Source organism: Pan paniscus, chromosome 8, assembly GCF_029289425.2.
Source record: "Pan paniscus chromosome 8, NHGRI_mPanPan1-v2.0_pri, whole genome shotgun sequence".
Classification (NCBI taxonomy): Eukaryota; Metazoa; Chordata; class Mammalia; order Primates; family Hominidae; genus Pan; species Pan paniscus.
The window spans coordinates 125,513,119-125,538,597 of record NC_073257.2 but is presented as its reverse complement, the minus strand read 5'-3'; the positions used below and the strand labels follow the sequence as shown (position 1 = coordinate 125,538,597).

Sequence of the window (25,479 nt, the reverse complement as noted above, 5' to 3'; positions counted from 1 at the left end):
ATTCTTTTAGGACTTTGTTTTCATCTCTTGGTGTCTGAGAGCAGCTACATGAAATTACAATAAATATTGAATCTAGCTCTTACTTAAACAGAGTGCTGAACACTCTGCTAAGTTCTTTATATTATCTCATGTGTTCTTGACAAGAACCTTCTGTAATATTATCATGTTATAGTTGAGGAAACTGAAGCTCAGAGAGGTTAAGTAACCTGCCTAGTTTACCCAGCTGGTTGGGCACAAATCCAGATGTTTAACTTTAGGATATTTATTAGTGGCTCTCTTTCATATATACCCAGAGGGTGGCAAACTCTCCAGAAGACAAAAAGCACTTGTTCATGTTTTCAAATATCCATATGTTTCTGCAGTTGTGTAGTGAGGATTTGACACATAAAACATGAGGAGATGTACTTTACCTCAGAATGCTGTTTGCATTTATTACAGTGTCTACAGAAAGATCCATAATGTCTGTATTTTTCCTGTAACTGAGCCGCAGCAGGCATGTCTCCACCTGATAATCACACAACAGGTCACACACTATTTTCCTCTTTTTGAGGTGGGAGTGGACTCACTTTATTTTAACTGTGTATGACAGGCCCAACCTGGAGCAAGGCTAGGATTGTTGCTGGTTCTATTTCCAGCCACAGACAGTGATGTGAGCTTCCCAGGAAGCCTGCGTGTGTGTATTTGTTTGCGTCTATGTGACAACGTATATGTGTGTATATATATATGTATATATATGTGTGTGTGCATCCGGAGAGTGTGTATATGTGTGTATGTAGGTGTGAATGTGTGTGCACACACATCTGTATGTGTGTATGTGATGTGTGTGCATGAGTATGTGTGTGCACATGTTCATGTGTATTGTGTGCATGTATTTGGTGTGTATGTGTTTATGCATATGTATGTATATGTACATGCATGTGGGATATGTATATGCATATGTGGTATGTATATATGTGTATACAGTGAGTGTATATATGTATGTATGGTGTTTATGTATGTATGTATGTATATATGTGTATATGGTGTGTGTGTGTGTGTGTGTGTGTGTGTGTATGTGTGTGTGTTGTCTACTGAGATCACTTTCTCCTTCTTGCCCACCAGGGACAAAGTAAAATGGACAACCATATCCCTTACAGGGCCCAGCTCTTACAACTGCCCTAGGGTGTGTTATGAATTACCTTTTCACCTCCTTGTGATCTCTGGGAGACTTTGACAATTGAATAAAAAACAAATTCATTGTGAAAGTGCTAAAATCAAAAAAGGAAAGAGACTTTTCAGTGATGGTGATGAAGGAGAAAAGTAGAGATTTTAAGCTGGCATTCAAAGCAGATTTGCAGGTTTTTGTCTCCTAAATGTCACCCTTTGAAAAATAAATAAATACTTGCAAAGACAGAATTTCCTGTTTGGTAGGTGTGAATGGAATTTTTAGAAAAATAAAACATCTAGGGTTTTCTTCTATTCAGAGAACGAAATTTAGCCCTTCATGCTTCCTTACCCCACTGGTAAGATTTATGGCATTTTTTTCCTCTTTCTGTTTCCTTGGTGTAATCCTGAATCTCACGAAAGGTCCCTGGGGGAGGCTAACCCTCCCCAGTGGTAGATTTGCACTGGGGAAGGAGGACAGCAAATATAACTTTCTAGAAGTGGACAGAATATCTATTTTGGTCTTTTGGTCCTGTGTTTCTGATTCCTAAAGTACATTGTTCTCAAGGAGAGCAGTTCCCCCCAACCCCTACCTGGGGGACATTTGTTAATGTCTGGGACATATTGATTGTCGTGACTGGTGTTGATGGGGTATTATTGCATCTGGTGGGTGGAGACCTGGGATGCTCTTAAACATCTTGCTATGCCCGAGCCAGTACTCCACAACAAATAATTAACTGGCCCAAAATATTGGTAGTATTATTTGTAGGTAAAAACAAAAAACGAACAAACAAACAAAGCCCACTTTAAGTTTATGTAATGTTCATTTAATTGTTTCTTAAAAATACAAGGAAAAAGCATGTAAAGATCTCTCACTGTATATATTTAAAAATATACGCATCAAGTAGCGTGAAGCAGTAGCAACCCTGGAAAGTCAATATCAGAATGTGCCCTTGATAGGTAACAAGAATCCTTTGGGTTTAAACTTTTCTCTGAGCTTGTTTTCTTATTATGTTTAAAATTAAGAATTTAAACTTCAGCTTGTAAAAATTTCAGATTTCTTTCTTTCTTTCTTTTTTTTTTTTTTTTTTTGAGACAGGGTCTCACTCTGTTGCCCAGGCTGGAGTGCAGTGGTGTGATGTCGGCTCACTGCAACCTCCGCCTCCTGGGTTCAAGTGATTCTCATATCTCAGCCTCCTGAGTAGTTGGGACTACAGGCGTGCACCACCATGCTCAGCTAATTTTTTCTATTTTTAGTAGAGATGGGGTTTCACTGTGTTGGCCAGGCTGGTCTCAAACTCCTGACCTCAAGTGATCCGCCTGCCTTGGCCTCCCAAATTGCTGGGAGTGCAGGCGTGAGGTACTGCGCCCGGCCAAAATTGCCGATTTCTGGGCCTCACTTCCTACCTAATAAATTTTGATATCTTAGTTTGGACCTAAGACCTTCTGATGTTTTTTCTTTTATAATTAGTCCTTTTTACATTTAAGAAATCTTTGTCTATCTCAAGGTTATGAAGATGTTACTGAGAGGTCAGTTTTCCCCCGATTAATCTATACATTCAAGGCAGTCCCATTCAAAATCCTGGTGTTTTTTTGTGGAAATGGACAGACTGATTCTGAACGAATATAAAAACACAAAGCTTCTAAAATAGCCAAGAAATCTTGAAGAACAAATTTGAAGGACTCACCAGATTTCATGACTTACTCTATAAAAGCAGACTTACTCTATTAACTCAGCATAGAATTGGCACAAGAAGAGAGAAATAGACCAGTGGACTCCAACACAAGGTCCAGAAATAGAGCTGCACGTATATGGTCACTTGACTTACAAGAAAGGCATCACTACAATTTAACATAGCAAGAATGATCTTTTCATAAACAGTACTGTAGTAATTAGGTATTTATATAGAAAAAAATGAACCTTGACCCTTATCTATACATAAAAATTAACTCAAGGTGTATTATAAATCAGGATGTTAAAGGTAAAATTGTGAGGCATAAGAAGAATATCTTCATAAAATTGAGGAGCCAGCATTTTAATAAGCTCCCTGGGTGATGGTTACATGACTAAAATTAAGAACCAGTACTCTAATGCCCAATGTTTTCTGAGGTTACTCCAATTTGTATTGTGTGGTAGGTTTATAAAGACTTTATCTCAGTCACTTTAATTGCACTGCTTCAAAGAGCTTCACACACAGCAGGTGCTCTATATGTGCCACCTGGTTGGAGGTGCAGATTAAACCACAGGGAGACTGACAGCACAGTGTGCCTTGCAGCACAGTGAAGATGCTTTGCAGTTGAGACTTAGCAAAATCCCCCAATTTTAGCTAGGAATTGTTTGTCTATGTTTTTTTCTCTTTTCTGATGGAAACATTACTGACAACATCTTCCTTGTGCAGATCCGTGACCAAGAAGATGGTGAACAGTGTAAATCAGTTTTTCATTGGGACATGAAATCCAAGGATAAGGAAGGTGCACCTAACAGGCAGCCACTGGCAAATGAGGTGAGAGAAAAGTGACAAGTGGGTTTGGAAAAAGAAAGAATGACATACTATGTCAATTGAGTGTATTATTATTATTACTTCTAGAGAAAACCAAGTAGGTTTCCTTTCACCCAGTTTGTAATTCCAGCTGTCTATGGAAGACCTCAATCAGCGTGTCCTAATATCACCTGAACTCTATCTGCCCCAGACCAGGTTCATTGTCTTCCCCTTCCAACCACTGTATTTCTATCACCCAGGTTTGAAACCAAGGATACCCTGTCTTTCTCTGACACTTCACTCAGCTCCACCCTTTTCTCTCCACTCTCCCTGTTCTGATCTACATCATTTTCTGCCTGGACCTTTACGAGGCCTCCCAAGGTGGCTGCTTTTCCTCCTCTAGGCTGGCCTCTCTCCAACCTGTTGTACTCACATGGGTCAGGAGGCTCCCAGCTTCCTAGGTGTCCCTGACTTACTCTTCCCACCTCCCCTGTCTGTTGACAGACTCATCATTTCAGAATTCCTTAGCCATTTATTTTATTTACACACATAATATACACATAAGAATTTGCATTATTCTTATTATAAAAAAAAATCCAAACAGTACAAAGCTAACCCTTTATCCACCACCTCCAATTCCAGTTTTCTTTGTACAAGTACCCACTCTCGTCAATCTTGTGGATAGCATCCTTCCAGACTTTTCTCTATTGATTTGCAAATAAAACCATGTCTTTCTAGAATTTACATTTGGACATGCTACCATTTATCGAAGGATCTTAAATGAGTTATTTAACCATTCTTTACTTCAACTTTCTCATCTGTAAGGTGAACTTCAAAAACACTTCCTAACATAATGATATTGTGATGAACAAAAGATCTTAGAACAGTGGTAGGCACAATAAATATCAGCTAGTATTATTTGTTATTGAAAATTATATATGTATATATGTTATATAAACCCAAAAGTATCTGAGACAGGTCTCAATCCATTTAGAAAGTTTATTTTGCCAAGGTTAAGGACACACCCACGACAGCCTCGGGAGGTCCTGACAACCTGTGCCAGAGGTGGTCAGAGTACAGCTTGCTTTTATACATTTTAGGGAGACATGAGACATCAATCAGTACATGTGAGGTGTACATTGGTTCCATCTGGAAAGGCAGGACACCTCAAAGTGGGGGCTTTCAGGTTATAGGTAGATTTAAAGTTTTCTGATTGGCAATTGATTTAAAGAGTTATTAACTAAAGACCTGAAATCAATAGAAAGAAATGTCTGGATTACAATAAGGGGTTGTGGAGACCAAAGTTTTATCATGCAGATGAAGCCTCCAAGCAGCAGGTTTCAGAGAGAATAGATTGTAAATATTTCTTATCAGACTTAAAGTATGTGTTGGTGTTAATGCTGGTCGGTAGGCTTTTCTTGAATTCCGAAAGGGTGGCGGGTATAATGAGACATGTTCGACCTCCCCCTTTCCATCATGGCCTGAACCAGTTTTGCAGGTTAACTTTCGAATGTCCTTGGCTGAGAGGAGGGATCTGTTCAGATAGTTAGGGGGCTTAGAATTTTATTTTTGGTTTACAGTATATTTCTATTAAAATGTATACTTTTTTCATGAAACAATATGCATTGTTGTGAAGTGTGTATTTTTCACTCAACAAATATCTTGGAAATATTTCTACATCAGCATCCTTTTAAGCTATCGTGAATGGGTGTATCATAGGTGCACCATTAAGTATGGATGTACAAGGCCAGGTGCCATGGCTCACACCTGTAATCCTAGCACTTTGGGAGGCCAAGGTGGGTGGATCACCTGAGGTCAGGAGTTCGAGACTAGCCTGGCCAACATGGCCCATCTCTACTAAAAATATAAAAATTAGCCAGGCATGGTGGTACATGCCTGTAATCCCAGCTTCTCGGGAGGCTGAGGCAGGAGAATTGCTTGAACCCAGGAGGCGGAGGTTGCAGTGAGCTGAGATAGTGCCACTGCACTCCATCCTAGGTGACAGAGCAAGACTCTGTCTCAAGGGAAAAAAAAAAAAAGAATGGATGTACAATACCATACTATCCTATTGATAGACAGGATTATTCCAAAATTTTTTTTCTATTGCAAATTTGCAAGGAACATTCTTGTTCAAGACCTCTTTTGTATACAAGTGAGTGTTTTTCTAGACTAGATAATGAAAAAACAAAGTTGCTAGATCAAAGGGTATGTCCCTTTTAAATTTTAATGGAGGCTCAAATTGAATTCTAAAATAGCTGTACATTTTATACTCCGAAAGGCAGTGTGTGAGAATGCCTGTTTCCCAACATTCTAACCATCACTTGGTATTGTCAGATAAGTGTTTGGACAATCTGCATCTTGTTTCAATTTAGATGTCCCTGATTGCTAGTCAGGTTGAGTATAATTTCACATATGAATAATCTGTCTTTCCGGATCTCCAAAGGCTGGCTCTATCCAACCTATCCAACTTGCCCCCCTCCAGCCCACCTGGCTCCCCATCTCTTTCCCTGGTGTCCAATCAAACCCAGCTCCTCATGGTCCTAATTACTGAGCCCATCACTGCCTTCATGCTTTTATTCACGGCAGCCTACATTCCTGGAATTTATTCAACAAATAATTATTGAGTCTATGAGTTGCTACACACTGTTCCAAGCTTTTGGGATGCATTAGTAAACCAGACATGAAAATCCCTGCCTTCATGGAATGGACCTTCTAGAGTGGATGCCGTTCATTCTCCCTTGGCTTCTACTAATTGCCCTCAGCCCTGGAGGTACAGCTCAAATTCTATCTTCCTGCCCCATATGGGACCCATCTCTTACAGACTGCTTTTTAAAGATTCTTATTGTACTTATCACTCAGACAATGCACTTAAACACATAACTGTTTTCTAATTGCTATTTATTTCATGTTAGTTTTATCTCCCAAGGTGGTAGGTCATGAGTATCTTAAAAGAGAAACTTTGCCTTTCCTTTTTTTTTTTTTTTTTTGCTTTTATTGCCATTGTCAGTTGTCAAGCACATAACAGGTAGTAGGTTTTTGACATTTGTCTGAATAATGTTGATTAATCTCAGATTACCTGTCCACAGTGATTTCCCCTCCTCCTCGCCCAATCTTGATGCAATGGTGTGCAAGAAAATGTTGTTACATTCAAAATTTTCCTGTGACATAAGTGGTTCTCAGAAAGTTCAATTATTTAGAATCTTAGGTCATTTTCTAGCCTGAAATAAATGAACATTTCAGTTAGCTGAGACCCAGGATTTACCAATAGGAGTTTATAATGTTTAAGAATATCTTCTTTTGACAATGTATGTAAGTGTTGCTGGGAGTCTGGGGCATGTGTTTGTATCCCTTCGTGTGCTTCCTTTGTAGAGAGCCTATTGGACTGGATATGGGGAAGGGAATGCTTGGTGCCCAGGAGCTCTGCCAGACCCCGAAATTGTAAGGATGGTTGAGGCTCGAAAGTCTCTTGGTGAGGTAAGCACCCTAGAAATTGCTTTAGGAATTGGTTTAGCAATTACTTAGCAATTAGTTTGACTGTTCCTTGACTTTTACAATTGTGGTAGACAGAATGATGCTATCATCCCCAAAGATACCCATGTCCTAATCCCTGAAACCAGGAGGGTCAGAGTCAGAGGAAAGGTGATATGGTGACAGAAGCAGAGGCCAAATCCATGTGGGGCAGGAACTAGAAATGTGGGGGCCTCTAGAAGCTGGAAAAGGCAGAGAAACAGATTATGCTCTAGAACCTCCAGAAGGAACCATCTCTGATGGCCCATTTTAAAGTACTGACCTCCAAAATCGTAAGAGACCTTAGCAGGCTTTCACATAGGGAAGACAGTTTTAGCCCAGACTGTGGAAATCCTCAATCATTTGCACAGGTTACGCTCTAGGTAACTAGGTCCCTCCTGGTTACCTCTAGGTACACTTACCCTTTGAAGAATCTACTTTGGAAAACACTGTTAGTCCTCATGACTTTTCCTTTAGAAAATGGAAAGAAAATGCTAGAAACACAAATGCTAAGGCGATAAGTCTCATTAGGAAAACTAATCATCAGAGATAGTCAAAAAGTCAGAAGGAAAGAATAAGAGACATTTTACTTCCAATACTGTAGTACTCTTGCCAGCAGACGAGTTACAGGAAAGTCACCCACGTATTAATTAATAGCTGTGGTACCTACAGGCCTTAGAGCCAAAGGGCAGCCCTTGAGTTGTGCCAGGTCCCCATATTTTGATATGAACATTGAAGAGGAGCCCCTTTGACATGGGAAATATGAGTTCTTCAGTGCAAATGGTCAATTATAAGCCATTTTTAAATTTATTACAGGTGATTGAAATATTTCCCAAGAACTTTATGAATCTAGTTTCATTGGTTTTATTGCAGTTTTCTTGGTTGTCATTCAATATCATCTCAGTTCTCATGCTGACATTGGTTCTGACCAACAGGAATATACAGAAGACTATGAGCAACCCAGGGGCAAGGGGAGCTTTCCAGCCATGATCACACCTGCTTATCAAAGGGCCAAGAAAGCCAACCAGCTGGCCAGCCAAGTGAGTGTCTGGGTGCTTTTTCACCATTGATTATGCTAATTTTTGTCATTAATGAGCCCCCGTGATTTAGGGAAAAAACAGTAAGAGAGTGCTTTGGGGAAGTAGGTACCATTAGTGTCATATTACAGAGAAAACTGTGTTCTTACTTTTCCCCGTCAAGTATTCTCTGTGCTGTGATTGGACCATGTCTATAAAATACAGAGAAGAATGTGTAGTTCACCCAAAGTCTGGACCACATGATTTCTTGAGTTTGCTTTAGCACTGAATACATTCTTATTTTTCATTTTTATTTTTATTTTATTTATTTATTTTTATTTTATTTTTATTTTTATTCTTGGCTCACTGCAACCTCCGCCTCCTGGGTTCAAGTGATTCTCCTGCCTCAGCCTCCCGAGTAGCTGGACTACAGGCACGTGCCACCACACCCAGCTAATTTTTTTGTATTTTTAGTAGTAGAGATGGGGTTTCACCATGTTGGCCAGGATGGTCTCAATCTCTTGACCTTGTGATCCACCCAACTTGGCCTCCCAAAGTGCTGGGATTACTCGGGTGAGCCACCACAGCCAGCCGAAGACACTAATTTTTAACTGGATGTCAGGTTCACCGGAAGAGTAGCAAAGTTTATTTGTTAAAAGCTCAGATTTTGGAGCCAGAATGTTGAAATTTGAATCCTGGCTCTATCCCTTAGTGCTATGTGACCGTGGACAAATTACTTAATTTCTCTCTTCCTTGGCTTCTCGTTTGTAAAGTGAAGAAAACATTAGTCCTGCCAAATGTGATTGTTATGGAGATTAAGCAAGTTAATATTTGTTGGAGTGTGGCAGTCCCTGGCACACTCCTGGACTTAGCACATTGGCATAGATGCTTTTTGAGGAGGAGCCCATGAAACAAGCCACAGAAGACTTGCCACAGGTTTGCATTGAGTGTAGCCTGATGGTGCAGCTTTAGGAGAGCCACAGGGAGAGGTCATTGCGGAGGCTGTGAGGTGGGTGCACCCTTGACTCTACTGTCTTCTCATCAGGTGGAGTATAAGAGAGGGCATGTTGAACGCATCTCCAGGTTCTCCACGGTGGCGGATACTCCTGAGCTGCTACGGAGCAAGGCTGGGGCACAGCTTCAAAGTGATGTAAGAAAGGAGGGAGGCCAGTCCATCACTGATGGGCATTTGGGTTGATTCCTCACCTTTGCTCTTGTGAATAGTGCTGCAATGAACATACATGTGCATGTATCTTTATAATAGAATGATAAAAAGGAATAACATCATGTCCTTTGCAGGGACACGGATGGAGCTGGAGGCCATTATCCTCAGCAGACTAATACAGGAACAGAAAACCAAACACCCCATGTTCTCACTTTTAAGTGGGAGCTGAGCAATGAGAACACATGGACACAGGGAGGGGAACAACACACACTGGGGCCCACAGTGGGGAACTGAGGGGAGGGACAGCATCAGGATAAATAGCTAATGCATGCCGGGCTTAATACCTAGGTGATGGGCTGATACGTACAGCAAACCACCATGGCACACATTTACCTATGTAACAAACCTGCACGTCCTGCACATGTATTCTGGAACTTAAATTAAATTAAATTAATAAAAAAGAGAGAGAAATGAGGAAGAACAAGATGTAGTGGTTTGCACTTAAGATCCCTCATTCTTTCCTTGCTTGGAGGTGGAGGGAGGGAGAATGTATGAGACATTTTAGCCCTGCATGGATAACAAGAAGAAATTCCTGAGGTCAAGGATGGTTGGGCTTGATAAGTCAGTTAGCAGAGACCTTGCAAAAACACTTCTTTAAAGAGAAAACTTTAGATTGGATTAGTACCAAATTGGATGTATCTGAGTTATCTGAGAGAAATCTCTCTTGCCACTACAAATTAGAGAACATAATTTCTAAACAACTTTTACCACTTGCCTTTACATAATCCAAATGTTCCACAGCATAATAAGATCAAGAACTTAGTGTTGTTCTGAATGGGACATTGAAGCACAAATCCAGCTTCTCTTTCATACATGGTTTCCTTTTGCCTTAGCCTCAATCTGGGGTTGAGAAGACTCTTGTGTCTCCCAAACATGGCTGACAACTCCTTGAGGGCTGAAGACTTATTACTCTGCCCAGGCCCAGTGCCTGGCCCGCACCAGGTGCTTAGCAAGCATGTGTTGAACTCCACATTGGGTGTCTCCATGTGCCAGGCACTTTGCTGGGTATTGGGAATAAGAAGATGGATAAGATGCACATGGCCCATCAAACTGTAAGCCAATTATATGCCTTATGAGCTATGACAGGAGATGGGCAGGATGTCATGGAACCCTTAGCAGAGCATCTCACTAAGATCATCTGATAAACATGGGGCATGTGATTCACATGTTTTTTCATTTCAGGTGAGATACACAGAGGACTATGAACAACAAAGAGGGAAAGGCAGTTTCCCTGCGATGATCACACCCGCCTATCAGATAGCCAAAAGAGCCAATGAGCTGGCAAGTGATGTAAGTGTCCTTGACAATGTGGTCATGTTAGGGAGAAAGAGGAATGTGAACCTGGGTCTGAGGAGTCCAACTTCCTGTTGACTTTTGCATTTACCCTGAAGCCAGGGAGTAGTTTTCCTTTATAGTTTTAAGTCAATTTTACCAATGACGATGACCTGGCACTTTTATGTCTGAGACATACCTACTCCCTAGATCCAAGCAGAAAAAGAACATTCCATTAAGACATTCACTTTTACTCTTTTGGCTCCTGTGCATGGGAGTCAAATTCACCGAGTTTGTCCTTTGCCTTAAAACAGGTGAGGTACCATCAACAATATCAAAAAGAAATGAGGGGAATGGCTGGTCCAGCCATTGGAGCTGAGGGCATCTTGACAAGGGAATGTGCAGACCAATATGGCCAGGTATGTGATAAAATGATCTCCTGACCTGCTCTTTTCCATGTTTGGCCCATTCTAGGCTGTGACACAGCTATGACCATTTAATCAGGGGTGGGGCTTTGGTTTATCTTTACCTTATTTATGAAAGGTAGATTTTCCAAGATAGAAAGTAGTGGACAAACAATTGCACAGGGCTCAAGTTGACCCACTTAGGAAAACAGATTGAGGCACTTTCTTTTTTTAAATTAATAAATGACTTATACCAATATGGTGGCTTGGCCAAGAAGAAAGCATTCCTATCTGTCCATTGAAGAACAGTCGCTAGGACTAAGATTGGCTAAGCTTAGCTGGTCTCTATCATAAGCAATCATAGAGATCAAAATGCATCTTGAAAAATATTGAGTATTTCACTGAGTAGTGGGGCTCATTTTCTTAGAAAGTGAATTTTTTAAATCTAGGTTGGTAGATAAATCAGTATGCCAGAGAATGCAAACCCTTTTTCCAATTTCACTTCTCAGATGAACTACATCTTGACAAGGAGTAAAAAAAGATTAAGATGACAATCACAAGCTAATTATTATTTGCACATCCCTCTGTCTTTTCTGGTACTAGCCAGGTGTTGTAGGGTAGAAAGGAAACGTTATTGTTCACAGTTGCAAGTGAAGAGCATTGGAAGAGCAAGTCTGTGTATTGGAAGAATACATTCCATGGGTTTAAGTGATTTTTATTCATAATTGGACAGTTGTTTGAATTATTTGTCAGTAAGTAGACTCTCTACAACATATATGATTTAGAAAACCACAATGAATTTGTTTCTCTTCTTTAGAAAGACACATTGCCATAGTTAGGCATATGCTCATATGAGTCTTAGGATGTGTGTGAAGGTCGGTTGGGACTCCTTTGAAAATGTCTGCCAGAGCAAAAATGCTTGGTTTTGAATTTAAAAGGCCATTTAATCAAATTCTCTAAGTTAATTAAGTGGTCTTTTAGTGCTTTAAACCAGTGAAAAATGTTTTTACTGGTTTTGTATTTTAAATATATTGTTTGGAAAGCTCAGGACAACTTTAAAAAATCAGCTTAAAAAAATCTGGCTTCTATATTTGGCAAAAAGTATTTTGTCCTGTATTTGGCCAATCCTATCTACCAGTAGTTATAAGACACATGTATCATTTCATATGTGTACCTAGACATGTCTGTAGGTACAGATGAAATGTAACTTCATAGTATCATAGCTGGTTCTTGATTAGTAGGACGATTTGATTGAAGTTTTCAGTCCTGAAAATAACAAATGCAAGAATCAAAGTGAGTGTTGTTTGATAGCACCTTCAGCAGCTGTTGAGAGGACTCAGTCTAGCATGGCATTTCACTGTTGTGATTTAGCATGACTCGCCAGGGCATGAGGAGGAGGGAGCGAGAGAGAAGCCAGCAGGCAGATAACTATAAATATCTGTAGTGCCTTAAATGCCAACCAATTCATTCTTCTTTTTAACAAGTAACTAGACTTGTTAAAAGGATTATACCATGTAATCAACAGGATTAGGTGTCTTGAAAAAAGATTAACACTTACAACATACATATATATATATAGAGAGAGAAACTAAAATAAAGTTACAAACAAACTATAGAGCAGAATGGACAAAGCCATAGAGCAGATTACCAAAGAATTTGAGAACCTTTTAAAAAAACTTAACCTTTTTTTACTTATTATATTTGGCCAGAACCTTCTGGCAGCCAGGCAAAAAGGAGAACTCGGGCTAAATGGTTTTCATTGTTGGATAACAGGCAGCCTGGACTTTCTAATCTGACCCAACTATTTTATTTTAGAAAATGTGTGTGCCACAGTCAAAGCCCTGGTGCTGGAGCTGGGCAGGCCCCTGGCTTGGAGGAGGCCACAGAGAGATGGAGTCATGAGCCTAATGGGGGCACCATATGGGCTGTTTCAGATTTATGCAAAAAGTACAGTGAAAACACAGAGGACTCTGCCTGGGGCAGGTCCAGGGGTGAAGGAGGACTCAGGGACTTCTACGAGGAGACTGTCCCTAAGCTGGGTCTTAAAGTACATCTGGCTGCCAGGGAGGGGTTATCTGTCATGTGATGACAGTGTCATGAAAGAGAAGGTTTTCCTTTCTGGGAGTGGATGGATGATGTGGGGAAGATAAAAGAAAGGATTAAGACAAAGATTATAATCCTTAGTCTGAAATATACATTTAGTCCCATTTCAGATAATCTTATGGTAATTTGAAGTTTTTCCTCCCATATTACAAACATTGTATAATACTCCTTTTCTGGTTACATGACACATACCATTGGGGAAGGCAGTACCACCGGGGGAGACAGTACCACTGGGGGAGACAGTACCACCGGGGGAGGCAGTACCACCGGGGAAGGCAGTACCACCGGGGGAGACAGTACCACCGGGGGAGGTCTCTACATAGATCTGCCACTGGATGTGAGTAAGGTAGTGTTCGAGACCTACTGGAAGACAAAGGACTTCCCTGGTTGTCAGTTAAAAAGTGAATATTTCATAACATATGGGCCTGGGAGAGTGGTAGAGTGTCTGATTTATCCAGTGGAAATAAGGATGATGATCATGATATCAGTTGCCATTATTTGGTGCTGACTATGTGCTGGGCACCAGTAAGTGGGCCTGACTCCAGGGTCTGCCATCTTAAAAGGAATGTTTAAACTACCACATGGACATCAGTGAAATACCCAAGGTGGATGAACCTCTGTGAGAATAGGCTCTATGAATGACCATTGCTGAACCCCACCCATCTGGGGAGGGAAGCATTACTCACTGAAGTTTTTGACGCACCCGGCAGGGTTACCCGGAGGAGTATGAGGAGCACAGGGGAAAGGGCAGCTTCCCAGCTATGATCACTCCAGCATATCAGAACGCCAAGAAAGCTCACGAACTCGCTAGTGACGTAAGTACCATGTAGGTGTGACCACAGAGCCAGAGGCAGAGAAGTGAGACTTTGAAGGCTGTGCTTACTGAAACCTACACACAGATACATTTATTATAGCTGAGCCAAAGTAGAATGTTAGCCCTCAACTCCCATCCAAATTTATGATGCCTGCTTTGGCCCCATTTGTCTGCTTCCAAGGAGATGGACACGGACAACCAGCATAGCTCGCTTGAGGCCATTGAAGCAAGTACAGAGGCTGGCCAGCCAGAGTGGGGTGTTAGGAGAGTTTTGCCAAATGGCCCAATTAGAAATTGAGTAATTTAGGGGAAGAGCTGATTAAAATAAGTCATATGATTATCAAATTGGGTGTAACCCGGTGATGAAATGATTTTTATTGGCAGAATGTTAGCCTGCTGGCAGTCCTTGAAAGGCAGGCTATAATTAAACTTGGAAAAGTGACATGCTCACTGCAGATCTTAGCATGCCAACTGGAACTTGGTCTCATCAGAACCTAGCATTCATTTCACGCCCCTTGCCATTTTCTTTTTCTTTCCTTTTCCTTCCCTCTCTTTTCTTTCCTTTACCAAAGAACTATTCACCTATTACCCATTGACCCATAACAGCACCATCTTTGCCTGAGGAAGGAAGTTAAAAGACATTACTCTGCCCCTCATTAGCAGGGAAATGATGTTTAAACCAAGGGCAGAATGGGTTTGGACTGACAACTTTTGTTATGATTATTTTAAGACTTTTTTTTCCCATGCAGAATTAGAGTATAAAGTGTAAAAAGTGTGAAAAGGGCCAGGAAAATTTTAATAACAAAAAAGGACAAAGTAGTTTATAGATTTAATGAAGAGAAAAGGCCATGTGAATTTTTTTTTCTTTCAGAAAATTGTATTAAGTAAATGTTGACATTAAGTCCAGGATAACTTTGGAGTAATTCCCCTCCCAGAGCATGGAAACATCAACTCCAGCCCCGTTTTGTGTTTTTTTTTTTCAGATAAAATACAGGCAGGACTTCAATAAGATGAAAGGCGCTGCACATTATCACTCGCTTCCAGCTCAAGACAACTTGGTTCTCAAACGGGCTCAGAGCGTAAACAAACTCGTGAGTGAGGTGCGTATGGGGGAAGAGTCACACCCATGAGCATCACCTCTTTTATCTCCTATAGTCAGTTAATGAGGTGACCCTATAATAAAAAGCTCTGGTTAAAAGTGTGACACCGGCCAGGTGCGGTGGCTCACGCCTGTGATCCCAGCACTTTGGGAGGCCGAGGCAGGCAGATCACCTGAGGTTGGGAGTTCGAGATCAGCCTGACTAACATGGAGAAACCCCGTCTCTACTAAAAATACAAAATTAGCTGGGTGTGGTGGCGCATGACTGTAATCCCAGCTACTAAGGAGGCTGAGACAGGAGAATTGCTTGAACTTGGGAGGCAGAGGTCGCGGTGAGCCGAGATAGTGCTATTGCACTCCATCCTGGACAACAAAAGCGAAACTCCATCTCAAAACAAACAAACAAACAAACAAACAAAAAGGTGACACCACCTATTCTACCCATTGGTTACTGGTTTCAAAGAACAGATATGCGGTAAAATGCAATTTACAAGACAGCCTAGAATCAAACCAATTACATCTTTCTCTGGTGGTTCAGAAGTTACTTCCTAAATCCTCCCAGGGCTGTCAATATTCAAAAGTGCCAGGCAACAGGCTTCTAGTTGCCAGAAAGAATACTGGAGGATCCATCTTTTTAAACAAATCAACCATCTGAAAGATGTTTCAAATGTCGAACCCCTCTCGTTCTCTTATTACTGAAGTCTGAGTTCTGAGAAGCTGTGTATTCCATGTGAATTTCCCTTACCTTACATGCTGCACTGGCTGCCTGAGGGGTGTGTTTTGTTTGGCTTGCCCACCGTTTAAGACGTTTTTATTGTGAGGACTGTTTGGCAAGAAAATATCCCCTGTAGAACCTCATATCCTTCTCACGCCCTAGTGTGTTCTTCACGGCATTTTCCCTCATTTGCATTTCTTATCTGGACTCTGAAGGCATTTGACTTGGCAGCCTCTGGCAACGGGAACAATTATGGCAATTCAAAGCATTCACATAACAAGTTATCTGCAACTCACAAACAGATATGCAAATATCCAAAAATATTTTCCGTCTCTAACCTCTAAAAGCCGGTCCTTTACCCTAAACTGTTAGTTAACCCGTGATCCTCTAACTTGGGGCTGCTCTGAGTCACCAGCAGTGATATTTTCCCAAGCCTCCTCAGGAGCCTCAGATACTTTGAAGTGGTAGATGACTGTTGAGGCTTTGGAATCTGCATTTTAAACAACTGTTCCAGATGATTCTGGTACTCTAGACCAGAGGTCAACACACTACAACCTCAGTGACAAATCCAGCCCACTGCCTGCTTTTTAAATAAGTTTTATTTGAACACATTCATATCACATTTGTTTCTGGATTATCTGTGGCTGCTTTGGAGCTACAAGGGCAGAGTTGAGTATAATAATTGACAAAGAATTTGTAGCCTGCCAAACCTAAAATATTTACTGTCTGGTCATTTATAGAAAAAGTTTGCTGGCCTTTGCTCTCACTCACAGAACACTAGACCTAGATGGGACCTTTTCCACCATTGGGCTATCACTTTGTCATACGCCTGGAAAAGTAAAGTATCTAATTCTGGGTGGTAGAGACTTTTAGGGACAGAACTGGATGCATACCACTGGGAGTGCAGTTCTACCACCCAGGAATAACACTGTTAACAATTTGGCTTTTTTTTTTTTTTTTTTTTTTTTGAGAGGGAGTTTCACTCTTGTTGGCCAGGCTGGAGTGCAATGGCGCAGTCTCAGCTCACCGCAACCTCCGCCTCCCACGTCAAGCGATTCCCCTTCCTCAGCCTCCTGAGTAGCTGGGATTACAGGCGCTCACCACCATGCCCAGCTAATTTTTTGTATTTTTGGTAGAGACGGGGTTTCACCATGCTGGCCAGGCTGGTCTTGAACTCCCATTTTAGCCTCTTTCTATGTGAATATACTATAACTGAAGGGATGAATATAAAAATGTATTTATAGAATTAGAATTAGACATACCCCCACCATATAGTTTTATAAGATATGATAACAAACTGTGGGGTATTTCCTTTGGTAAAGAAGTTGCAAGGGAACCTTCCGTTTCTTTACGTCCTTATGTTTAGTCAGTAAGACAAACCAGCCATCTATTGGTGGTAGTTGGCCTTAACTGCCTCATGCTAATTACCTGAGGTGACTTGGAGTCTATTTAATAAATGTAGCCTCACATCCTACATCCAGGCACCCAGGAGAGCTCAAATAGCCAACTGATTTTAAATTAGAAGACACTCTGCATCTGAGTGGTCTCATTTATTACGCTGCTTGGAAAGTAACTTTCCTTGTTGAATTGCATTGAAGTATACCTATAAAAATGTGCATACATCATAAATGTATAGTGGGAAGGATTTCCTTAAGTGGGACACACCTGTGTGACTAGCAATCAGATCAAGAAACAGAATATGACCAGACATCCTCCTAAGACATTTCCATTACAGGAAATATGATTTATCCCCCTAATGCATTTCCCCTCAAGAGTAACTACCTGAGTTGTAAAACCAGTTTTGCCATTTTTTGAGTTATGAAATCTTATAGTATTTGTTCTTGAAAGCGACTATATGCTTTTCATTTTCCGAATGAAGCCAATTATTTGCTATTTATTATGATTCGTTTTTATAAAGGAAAATATGTCCTGCTAACTTAGCATATTCTATGCTTGATATGTTAAAATCTTGGGTTGAAAGTTTTCTAGAAATATCCTAGTCAAGTCCTGGGACATTTTCAAGAGTGACTTCGGATTTGGTTCTATTGTGTGTCTGGTGTTTTGATTTCCAAGGTGGAGTATAAGAAGGATCTGGAAAGTAGTAGAGGTCACAGTATCAACTACTGTGAAACACCTCAATTCAGGAACGTGAGCAAGATCTCAAAATTTACCAGTGATGTGAGTTGTTAACGCTAAGCTTTTGTTTGGGCACTGTTGGTGAGCTTAGTCTTTAGGTCTCCCAAGAGGGACAGTCTATGGGAATGGATCTATGTGTCTTGGAGAAGCATGGCCTTTTAGGCATAAATGCCTGGGTTTTGGTTAAGGTTGCCTGCTGGGATTGGTCCTCGTAGTGTTCAATTCTGTCACATCCCCAATCTTGACCCTGAGTCCTCTGGGCGGGACCTGTCCTCTCCGTCCCCTTGCTTCCCTTGTGTGCAGCACAGTGCCCAGCTCGTAGTGATGAATGCTGGTGGGGGGCCTGGCTGAGCATGTGACGTCCCCTCTCAATGTGACTTTGTGCTTCTGAGTTAATATGACCTCATTTCACCCTCAGAGTCACCTGGAGAGCCAGATGTTATTTCCCTATCTTACAGATGAACAGATATGTACTAGAGGGGCATTCGCAAATTTGGAGATTCTCAGAGCAGGTCTGAAGATGTATCCTCCTGGACATCAAAGACCTATACTAGATAGTATGCTTTACTTTTGCTTAGTTGCACATAATAGTAGAATTTACAATTGCAAGGGACTGTGTAAGGCACAGTGAGGAATTTATTTTGCATAAATGTAGTGGTTTAAGAGCCAACATACCTTATGTCACAGTTATTAATAGCAAAGTGGCCAATTTTGGGCAGTTGTTTAAGCTCCCTGAGCCACTCTGCCCAACTCTAAAATGGGGATGATAATAGTTCCTTTCCCCTCATAGAGTACTTGTGAAGATTAACTCAGATAAGTAGAATCATGTCTGATATATAGTCATAAGTAGTATTCTGTTTAAACACTAGCAGTACCGAGAAATGCAATGGCCTCCCAGGTTAGGTGATTTTAATACCCCAAATTTCCTATTTATGACCTCTTGTCATCCTGTTTTGATCTTCTCTTTATTTGATAAGTGGCATTTGGCACATAACATAATTATTTCACATAGTCGCACTAGTGACCAACTTTTACATCACAGAATTTGGCAAAGCTCAGGTTTTGTCCTTCATATATTTAGAAATGGAGGTAATGGCATGCAGTGATTTGTACCAGCCTCAGCATGGGGCTTTGCATGTGACGTCCGCATAGTCAGTGCCTGCCACCGTCTCATGGTAAATTTTCACATTGGAAAAATCTGGTAAATTTAAAACTAAAAATGTAAAAACAAACACAGAAAGTCAAGTCTGTTTTGTGCTGTCTATGCTCATCTGATCCCATGTTTCCTTGTCTTCCTATCTTACTCCAACTTCTTGTGATGGGTTGAAATTTACGTTATTAAAAAAAAGTTCGCCTTATTTTTTATTCCTTGATACGTTGACTATTTAAATGGGTTATATTTAATCATTTATGCCTTGGATTTAATGCATTAAGATGAGTAGTTTATCTTCAACTACTTGCGAAGGGAATGCTTTGGTTGAAAACTTTGCATTTCCATGTAGAATAAATATAAAGAAAACTACCAGAACCACATGAGAGGCCGCTATGAAGGAGTTGGTATGGACAGACGCACTCTGCATGCTATGAAAGTTGGCAGCCTGGCAAGCAACGTGAGTCCTTTTATGCCAGGGCCTGTCGGGATGGAGTGGGGCGGGGCATGAAGAATTCAGCCAATTCTTTTTAAATTCCCCTTAAAAAAAATCTGTCTTCTATTTTAAAGACTGTGTAAAGACTGACCCAAAAGAGTTTCTAAATGTTAGCGGATACAACCAAGGCTAGGTAAGATCCCTGAAAATTTTCAAAGGCTTCAATTTGTTTATATTAGCTTTCTCTAATTTGAAGAGTACTTCAGTCTATTATAATGAATCCAGTGTGGTTAACACTTTCAATTTCTGAGAGAAAAAGAGAAATGAATAATTATGATTCTTATTCCAAATTCCCCAGGGTTCCAAAGCTTTTGTGATTTATTCAGAGTTGGTTGGTTGGTAAGCTGGTTTGTTCCTTCATTCATTTTTTCGATCATTGTATTCATTGAAAACCTACTGTGGCCTGGCACTGGTCAGGGTAGTGGGATAACAGAGTAGATCAAGTCCTTGTTTTCCCCTGTAGCATATACTCTATTAATCTCTCTTTAGCTTCGTCAATCCAGTTTATAGATTTACAAATGCGAGATTGTAAATCTTGGAGGTAAAGGACACTTAAAGGAAACTGATTTCATTATTAAAACATACAAATGTCGGATTTTCTCTGCTTAAGAATGTCAATTTGATCTTTAGAAAAAAAATTAAATACTCTGAAGACTCTTCACCTTTCCATCTATTTTCTTGGGGTTAGCCAAGGAGCTCTTCCATTGCCTATCCATGTGAAAATGCTTCTTTTCAACAAAAATGACAAGCAGCTTAATAATTAATATGAAATATAAAGTAAATGTGCTACAGATGGAAGTTAACTAATTTTGGACTAATTAAGAGGAATTCAGATTCATTAAAGACAAAAGTGTGAACATAATTTAATTTTCCTTGAAGGTGATGAAACTGAATTCGTTTCTGGGTATTTAAAAAATATTTCTTATGGCATTCAAACAAAGCCAAAAGAAAGTAGAAATTGATTTCTCCATTCTTCTTCTTTTCTTCCTGTTTTAGGTTGCCTACAAAGCTGATTATAAACATGATATTGTCGACTACAACTACCCAGCCACTCTCACGCCTTCCTATCAAACAACTATGAAACTGGTGCCCTTGAAAGATGTAAGTTCTTTTCCAACAGCTCTTTCTGCTTCGTCACTTGTCACTTCTTTCCTGAGGAGTGATTTGTAGGTAGCAAGATGGAAAGAAACATGATACAAAAGTTCATAGGAGGTTGAAGGGATTGAGGAAAGGGAAATCCTTTTCTATTTTCCACTAGGAAGTTCATTTATGCATGTTTGCATACCCTTAGATTTTCAATGTGAACTAGGGACAACTCTAGTTTTGTCTTGAAAATAACCTGAGGTTCAGTTTTTCCTCTTAGAATTCAGTGAGCTTTGCCTGCTGGGCACATTTCAAATGCTTGTTCCTTAGCAAGGATGATTTGTTTTCTTTCTTTAAAAAAAGGTTTGTTATGTAGTATGTTAAGAGTTGAAGGAAGTAAAATAAAATGTCTACATACAAGTTGAGAGGAAGTGGTACTATTGACTCCATTTTTTCTCAGGAGCACATGGAAAAGTATATGTATCCCTTAATTATTACAGCAGCGATTTTATTTATGGTTTGGCTTGTTCCAAGCAAAATGTGTACAATCAATTAAATTTCTTGTTTCCTGATTACAAGAATTTTACTATATGTTTATTATAGAAAATTTAGAAAATACGAAAAAGTGCAAAGAAAAAGATAAAAGTCACCTACTAGCTTAAAAAGTACTTAAGGTGGCTTAGAAGAAAGGTTGTATTGTGGTTGCCAGCGAAGGGTATCTCCAATCAATCAATAATTTAATAAATAATTCAGCGTATATTTATGAATGTCAAGTGCTACTTTCCTTTGCTTTCCTTTGGGATCAGTACAACTTTAGAAATTGATTGAGGTTTTGCTACTGGTAGATAAGTCTCTGAATCTGTCTCTCTCTCTCTTGCTCAGAGTTGGGGCAGTAGGATTCAGTTGGTTATCTCCAGTGTCCAACCCAGTGCCCAGACATCAGAGGACAATCATTGGCAAATGATATTTATTTAATGAAAGGGGCTTTCCAAATGTGTAATAAAACAGGAGGAAGGAAGCAGAGGAATTGATCAGGGGCCTAAACTTTGCTTCTCTTTTTCTCAGGAAGTTTGGTTGGATTGACTTGACTTACTCATTTCACAAAGTTAAACTTGACCACTACCAAAGCTACATTTTTTTTTTTTTTTTTTTTTTGCTATATACATTACCTGGGAAACTTGCAGATCAAAGGCACCTTATTAAAATTTGAATATGTGCTTTTGCAGTAGGATTCTATAAATCATGCCTAATAAGTAGCACAAAGAGTGCAAGATGTACTTCCATTATGACATGACTTGCTACTACATTTATCTAGATAAGACTCTGAGTCAAACCAGGCACCTGGAAGCCCACCCGGGGAAGTCTGATACAGACTTAAACCAGACTGAATTAGAAATATTAATTGAGTTTAGAGGTGGGTTCACTGGCAGCCCATGAGCCACATTTGCACTACGGAAGTGCTTTGTTTGGCTACACAGTGGGTTTGGTTGTTGTTGTTGTTTTAATTGAACCAACATGTGGAAGTTCTGATTTTAGACAAAAACTAATACGCTCACCTTTTCTTGAAAACCCTGAGACATTCTGCCCTAGTTCCTGCAAGGCAGCAATTGGCTGGGACTGGGTGGTGACTGCTCTCTGTTGCTGTACCTCCTTTAGCTTACCTTCCTGGTTCTGATGTGAATTTGAGTTTATCACCCATAATGTAGGGATTTTAGTAATCAGGAAGTTTGGGGAATCCATTTACAAGAACAATTGTGGTCTCTCTGTCTGGTAATCTTAAAGGTGGTGAAATAGCCATGAAATTAAATAAGCAAGCATGGGTTCTTAATTTGAGAGCATTCCCTTTAGATAGATTTTATAAACACTAATAGAATTAAAATGAGACTCTATCTTTAGCAAAAAGAAAAAAAAACCTTCAAAATGTAGACTGAAGCAATGGCCAAGCATTTGTGGTGTTGCAAAGATGTGGTTAATCATGGAGACTTTTAATTATGTCCCACAGAGTAAAGTAATTGTGCTCAGTAACATACTTAATGCAGAATTATCAGGAAGAAATATGCCATTTAAAAATATAGTTTTTGTGACATTTTATTATGCATAATTCTGAATTCTAATAGACTCTATTATGAGATAATAATTTTGCCTCCTGAATTAATGCATTAGGAAGTCACTGTACTTTAATCTAATTAATAGTTGACATTGAAATGACTTTATATTTCCTAATTTTCTCTACACACCCCATGTCCAAAACTCAGAACATGCAAAAACTTTTCTCCTTGAATCATTAACTAGAAAGCACAAAATGATTTTTTTTTTTGAGACGGAATTTCACTCTTGTTGCTCAAGCTGGAGTGTAATGGTGCGATCTCGGCTCACGGCAACCTCTGCCTCCCGGGTTCAAGCAATTCTCCTGCCTCAGCCTCCCGAGTAGCTGGGATTACAGGCATGCGCCACCACGCTGCCTAATTTTGTATTTTTAGTAGAGACGGTGTTTCTCCATGTTGGTCAGGCTGGTCTCAAACTCCTGACCTCAGGTGATCCGCCTGCCTCGGCCTCCCAAAGTGCTGGGATTACAGGCGTGAGCCACCACACCCAGCCTAATGATGTTTTTTAATCTCCAAATCCAACAAAACACTCCACAGCCCATTGTCAGGAGCACTTCGTTATTTCTAGGTCCTGTTCTAGAAGTTCACTTGTAAGTCATTTGTTTGTTTCTGGAATGCATTTCCCTGTCTAAACAATGCTAACTCTGGCTAAGGGGAATGCCTTGCCCATCTGTAATATAACAAATAATCGCTCTAAGCACACTAGCTTTGGCAAACCAGGTTTATAGAGTATAGGTATAGAGCCACCTTGCGAGGCAGACTCCTGGGATTTGAATCATAGCTCTGATACTTACTGCCTGGATGACCTGGAGCAAGCCACTTTTGGTCTCTGTGCCTCAGTTTCCACATTGTAAGGTAGGGATAATAATAGTGCCTAACCATAGGGTGGTGGGAAGGATTAAATGAGTTAACATGCATGATGTACTTGGAATGGTGCTGGGTGCATAGTAAGTACCATGCGTTAGTCATAATTATGATGAGCTGGTGTTAGGACAGGCAAAAATGAAATGAGTACAAGACCCAGACTCAGAAAGACGTGGAGTATACAAGTTAGTAGCCAGTGGGTCAAAGTGGCTATTAGACCTATTTCTCTTGGGTCACTGGATTTTTTTTTTTTTTTTTTTTGAGATGAAGTCTTGCTCTGTCACCCAGGCTGGAGTGCAGTGGCATGATCTTGGCTCGCTGCATCCTCCACCTCCCACATTTAAGCAATTCTCCTGCCTCAGCCTCCCGAGTATCTCAGGTTACAGGCGCGAGCCACCACGCCCGGCTAATTTTTGTATTTTTAGTAGAGACAAGGTTTCACTATGTTGGTGAGGCTGGTCTTGAACTCCCTACCTCGTGATCCTCCTGCCTTGGCCTCCCAAAGTGCTGGGATTACAGGCATGAGCCACTGCCCCTGGCCCAGGTCACTGGATTTTTAAAATATTGAGCTATTTGTTAGCATTTAAAAATTGCAAGATTTTGCATCATAATATGGATTTCTGGTTTCTTTGGAATAACTGGAAAATCTGGCTTCTGTACGCCCTATTTGTTGCATCACAACAATCTCCTAGAGCTGGGCAGCAGCTGCCTCTCTTTGCCATAGTCCTCTCGACTCCTTACTTCCCCAACAGTAAGGCCAGGCATTGGACTCGTACCCAGCTAGTGGTCTATCTGGCTCCCAGAGACATTTGTGACTTTTGGGTTGCAAAGACTCCTTGAGGTGGGCTGTCATCTCAAGGAGGTGGCCATAGGAGTTAGCAGCAGATAGGAGAAAGACAGAAGAGCAAAGACATCAGGCTGTAGTCTAGACAGATAGGAAATGATAGAACAGTACAAGAGTGGCCAAGGTGTGGGCCCTTGGGGAGGGCAGAGCCAGCTGCCAGAGGAGGCTGGCCAAGGCCATAGGTGAGGTCCAGGCAGAGATATCAGTAGATAGTGGTGACGCAGAAAAGGGGTGTTGTTCTCAGGCAAAACCCAGGCCTGAAGAAGTTGCCACACTGTGTGGGATTCTGGGTGGGGCCTTTGGCCTTGGGCAAGAAAAGAGAGACATGAAGGCTGTGAATGAGGTGTTTAATGGTGATCCTGTCACTTTGAGCCAAGCTAGGGGAGCTCAGCTGGCAACAGGCCCAATCTGGAGCCCGTGGGCACAGAGATTCAGATGTCCAGAGGCACTGGGTCAATTTGGGATCCTGGGAGTGAGGACCCATCTGAGATATCTATGCGGGCAGGGAATGTCTGAGTTTGCTCACTCTGCAGAGTAGGAAACCCACGACAGTTTGTTGAAGAAATAAATGGATGGGCGAGTGGATGAATGAAAGGAACCAGGTGAGCATAAGGGAAGGAGAGCAGGGTTAGGGATGAGTTTACTTCTTCCTCTTTTACCTGGATTTCAGATAACCTTGGTTAAATTCTAAAAGAGGGCCAGGTGTGGTGGCTCACGCCTGTAATTCCAGCACTTTGGGAGGCTGAGGTGGGAGGATCCCTTGAGGCCAAGGGTTCCAGACCAGCCTGGCCAACACGGGGAAACCCTGTCTCTACTAAAAATACAAAAATTAGCCAGGCATAGTGGCGCACACCTGTAGTTCCAGCTACCAGGGAGGCTGAGGCACGAGAATCACCTGAACCCAGGAGGAGGAGGTTGCAGTGAGCTGAGATCGTGCCACTGCATTCCCACCTAGGTGACATAGTGAGACTCTGTCTCTAAATAACAAATAAATCAAAATAAACTGTGAAAGAGGTTATCTGC

The 25,479-nt window shown here is 40.8% G+C and overlaps 1 protein-coding gene across 3 annotated transcripts in view; it reads left to right on the top strand.

Annotated features, from left to right (window-relative positions):
- Positions 1-25,479, top strand: part of NRAP (nebulin related anchoring protein) — a 74,755-nt gene that overhangs the window by 2,920 nt on the left and 46,356 nt on the right. For 2 of the 3 annotated variants that reach the window (XM_034931519.3, XM_034931518.3), the window contains exons 4-14: positions 3,543-3,647; positions 6,993-7,097; positions 8,066-8,170; positions 9,192-9,296; positions 10,554-10,661; positions 10,958-11,062; positions 13,861-13,965; positions 14,948-15,064; positions 17,852-17,956; positions 19,417-19,524; positions 20,557-20,661. In XM_034931519.3, coding sequence (XP_034787410.1) covers positions 3,543-3,647; positions 6,993-7,097; positions 8,066-8,170; positions 9,192-9,296; positions 10,554-10,661; positions 10,958-11,062; positions 13,861-13,965; positions 14,948-15,064; positions 17,852-17,956; positions 19,417-19,524; positions 20,557-20,661 — 1,173 coding nt within the window. The remainder of the gene's footprint in view (positions 1-3,542; positions 3,648-6,992; positions 7,098-8,065; positions 8,171-9,191; positions 9,297-10,553; positions 10,662-10,957; positions 11,063-13,860; positions 13,966-14,947; positions 15,065-17,851; positions 17,957-19,416; positions 19,525-20,556; positions 20,662-25,479) is intronic. The other variant, XM_003825595.4, reaches the window with a different exon arrangement.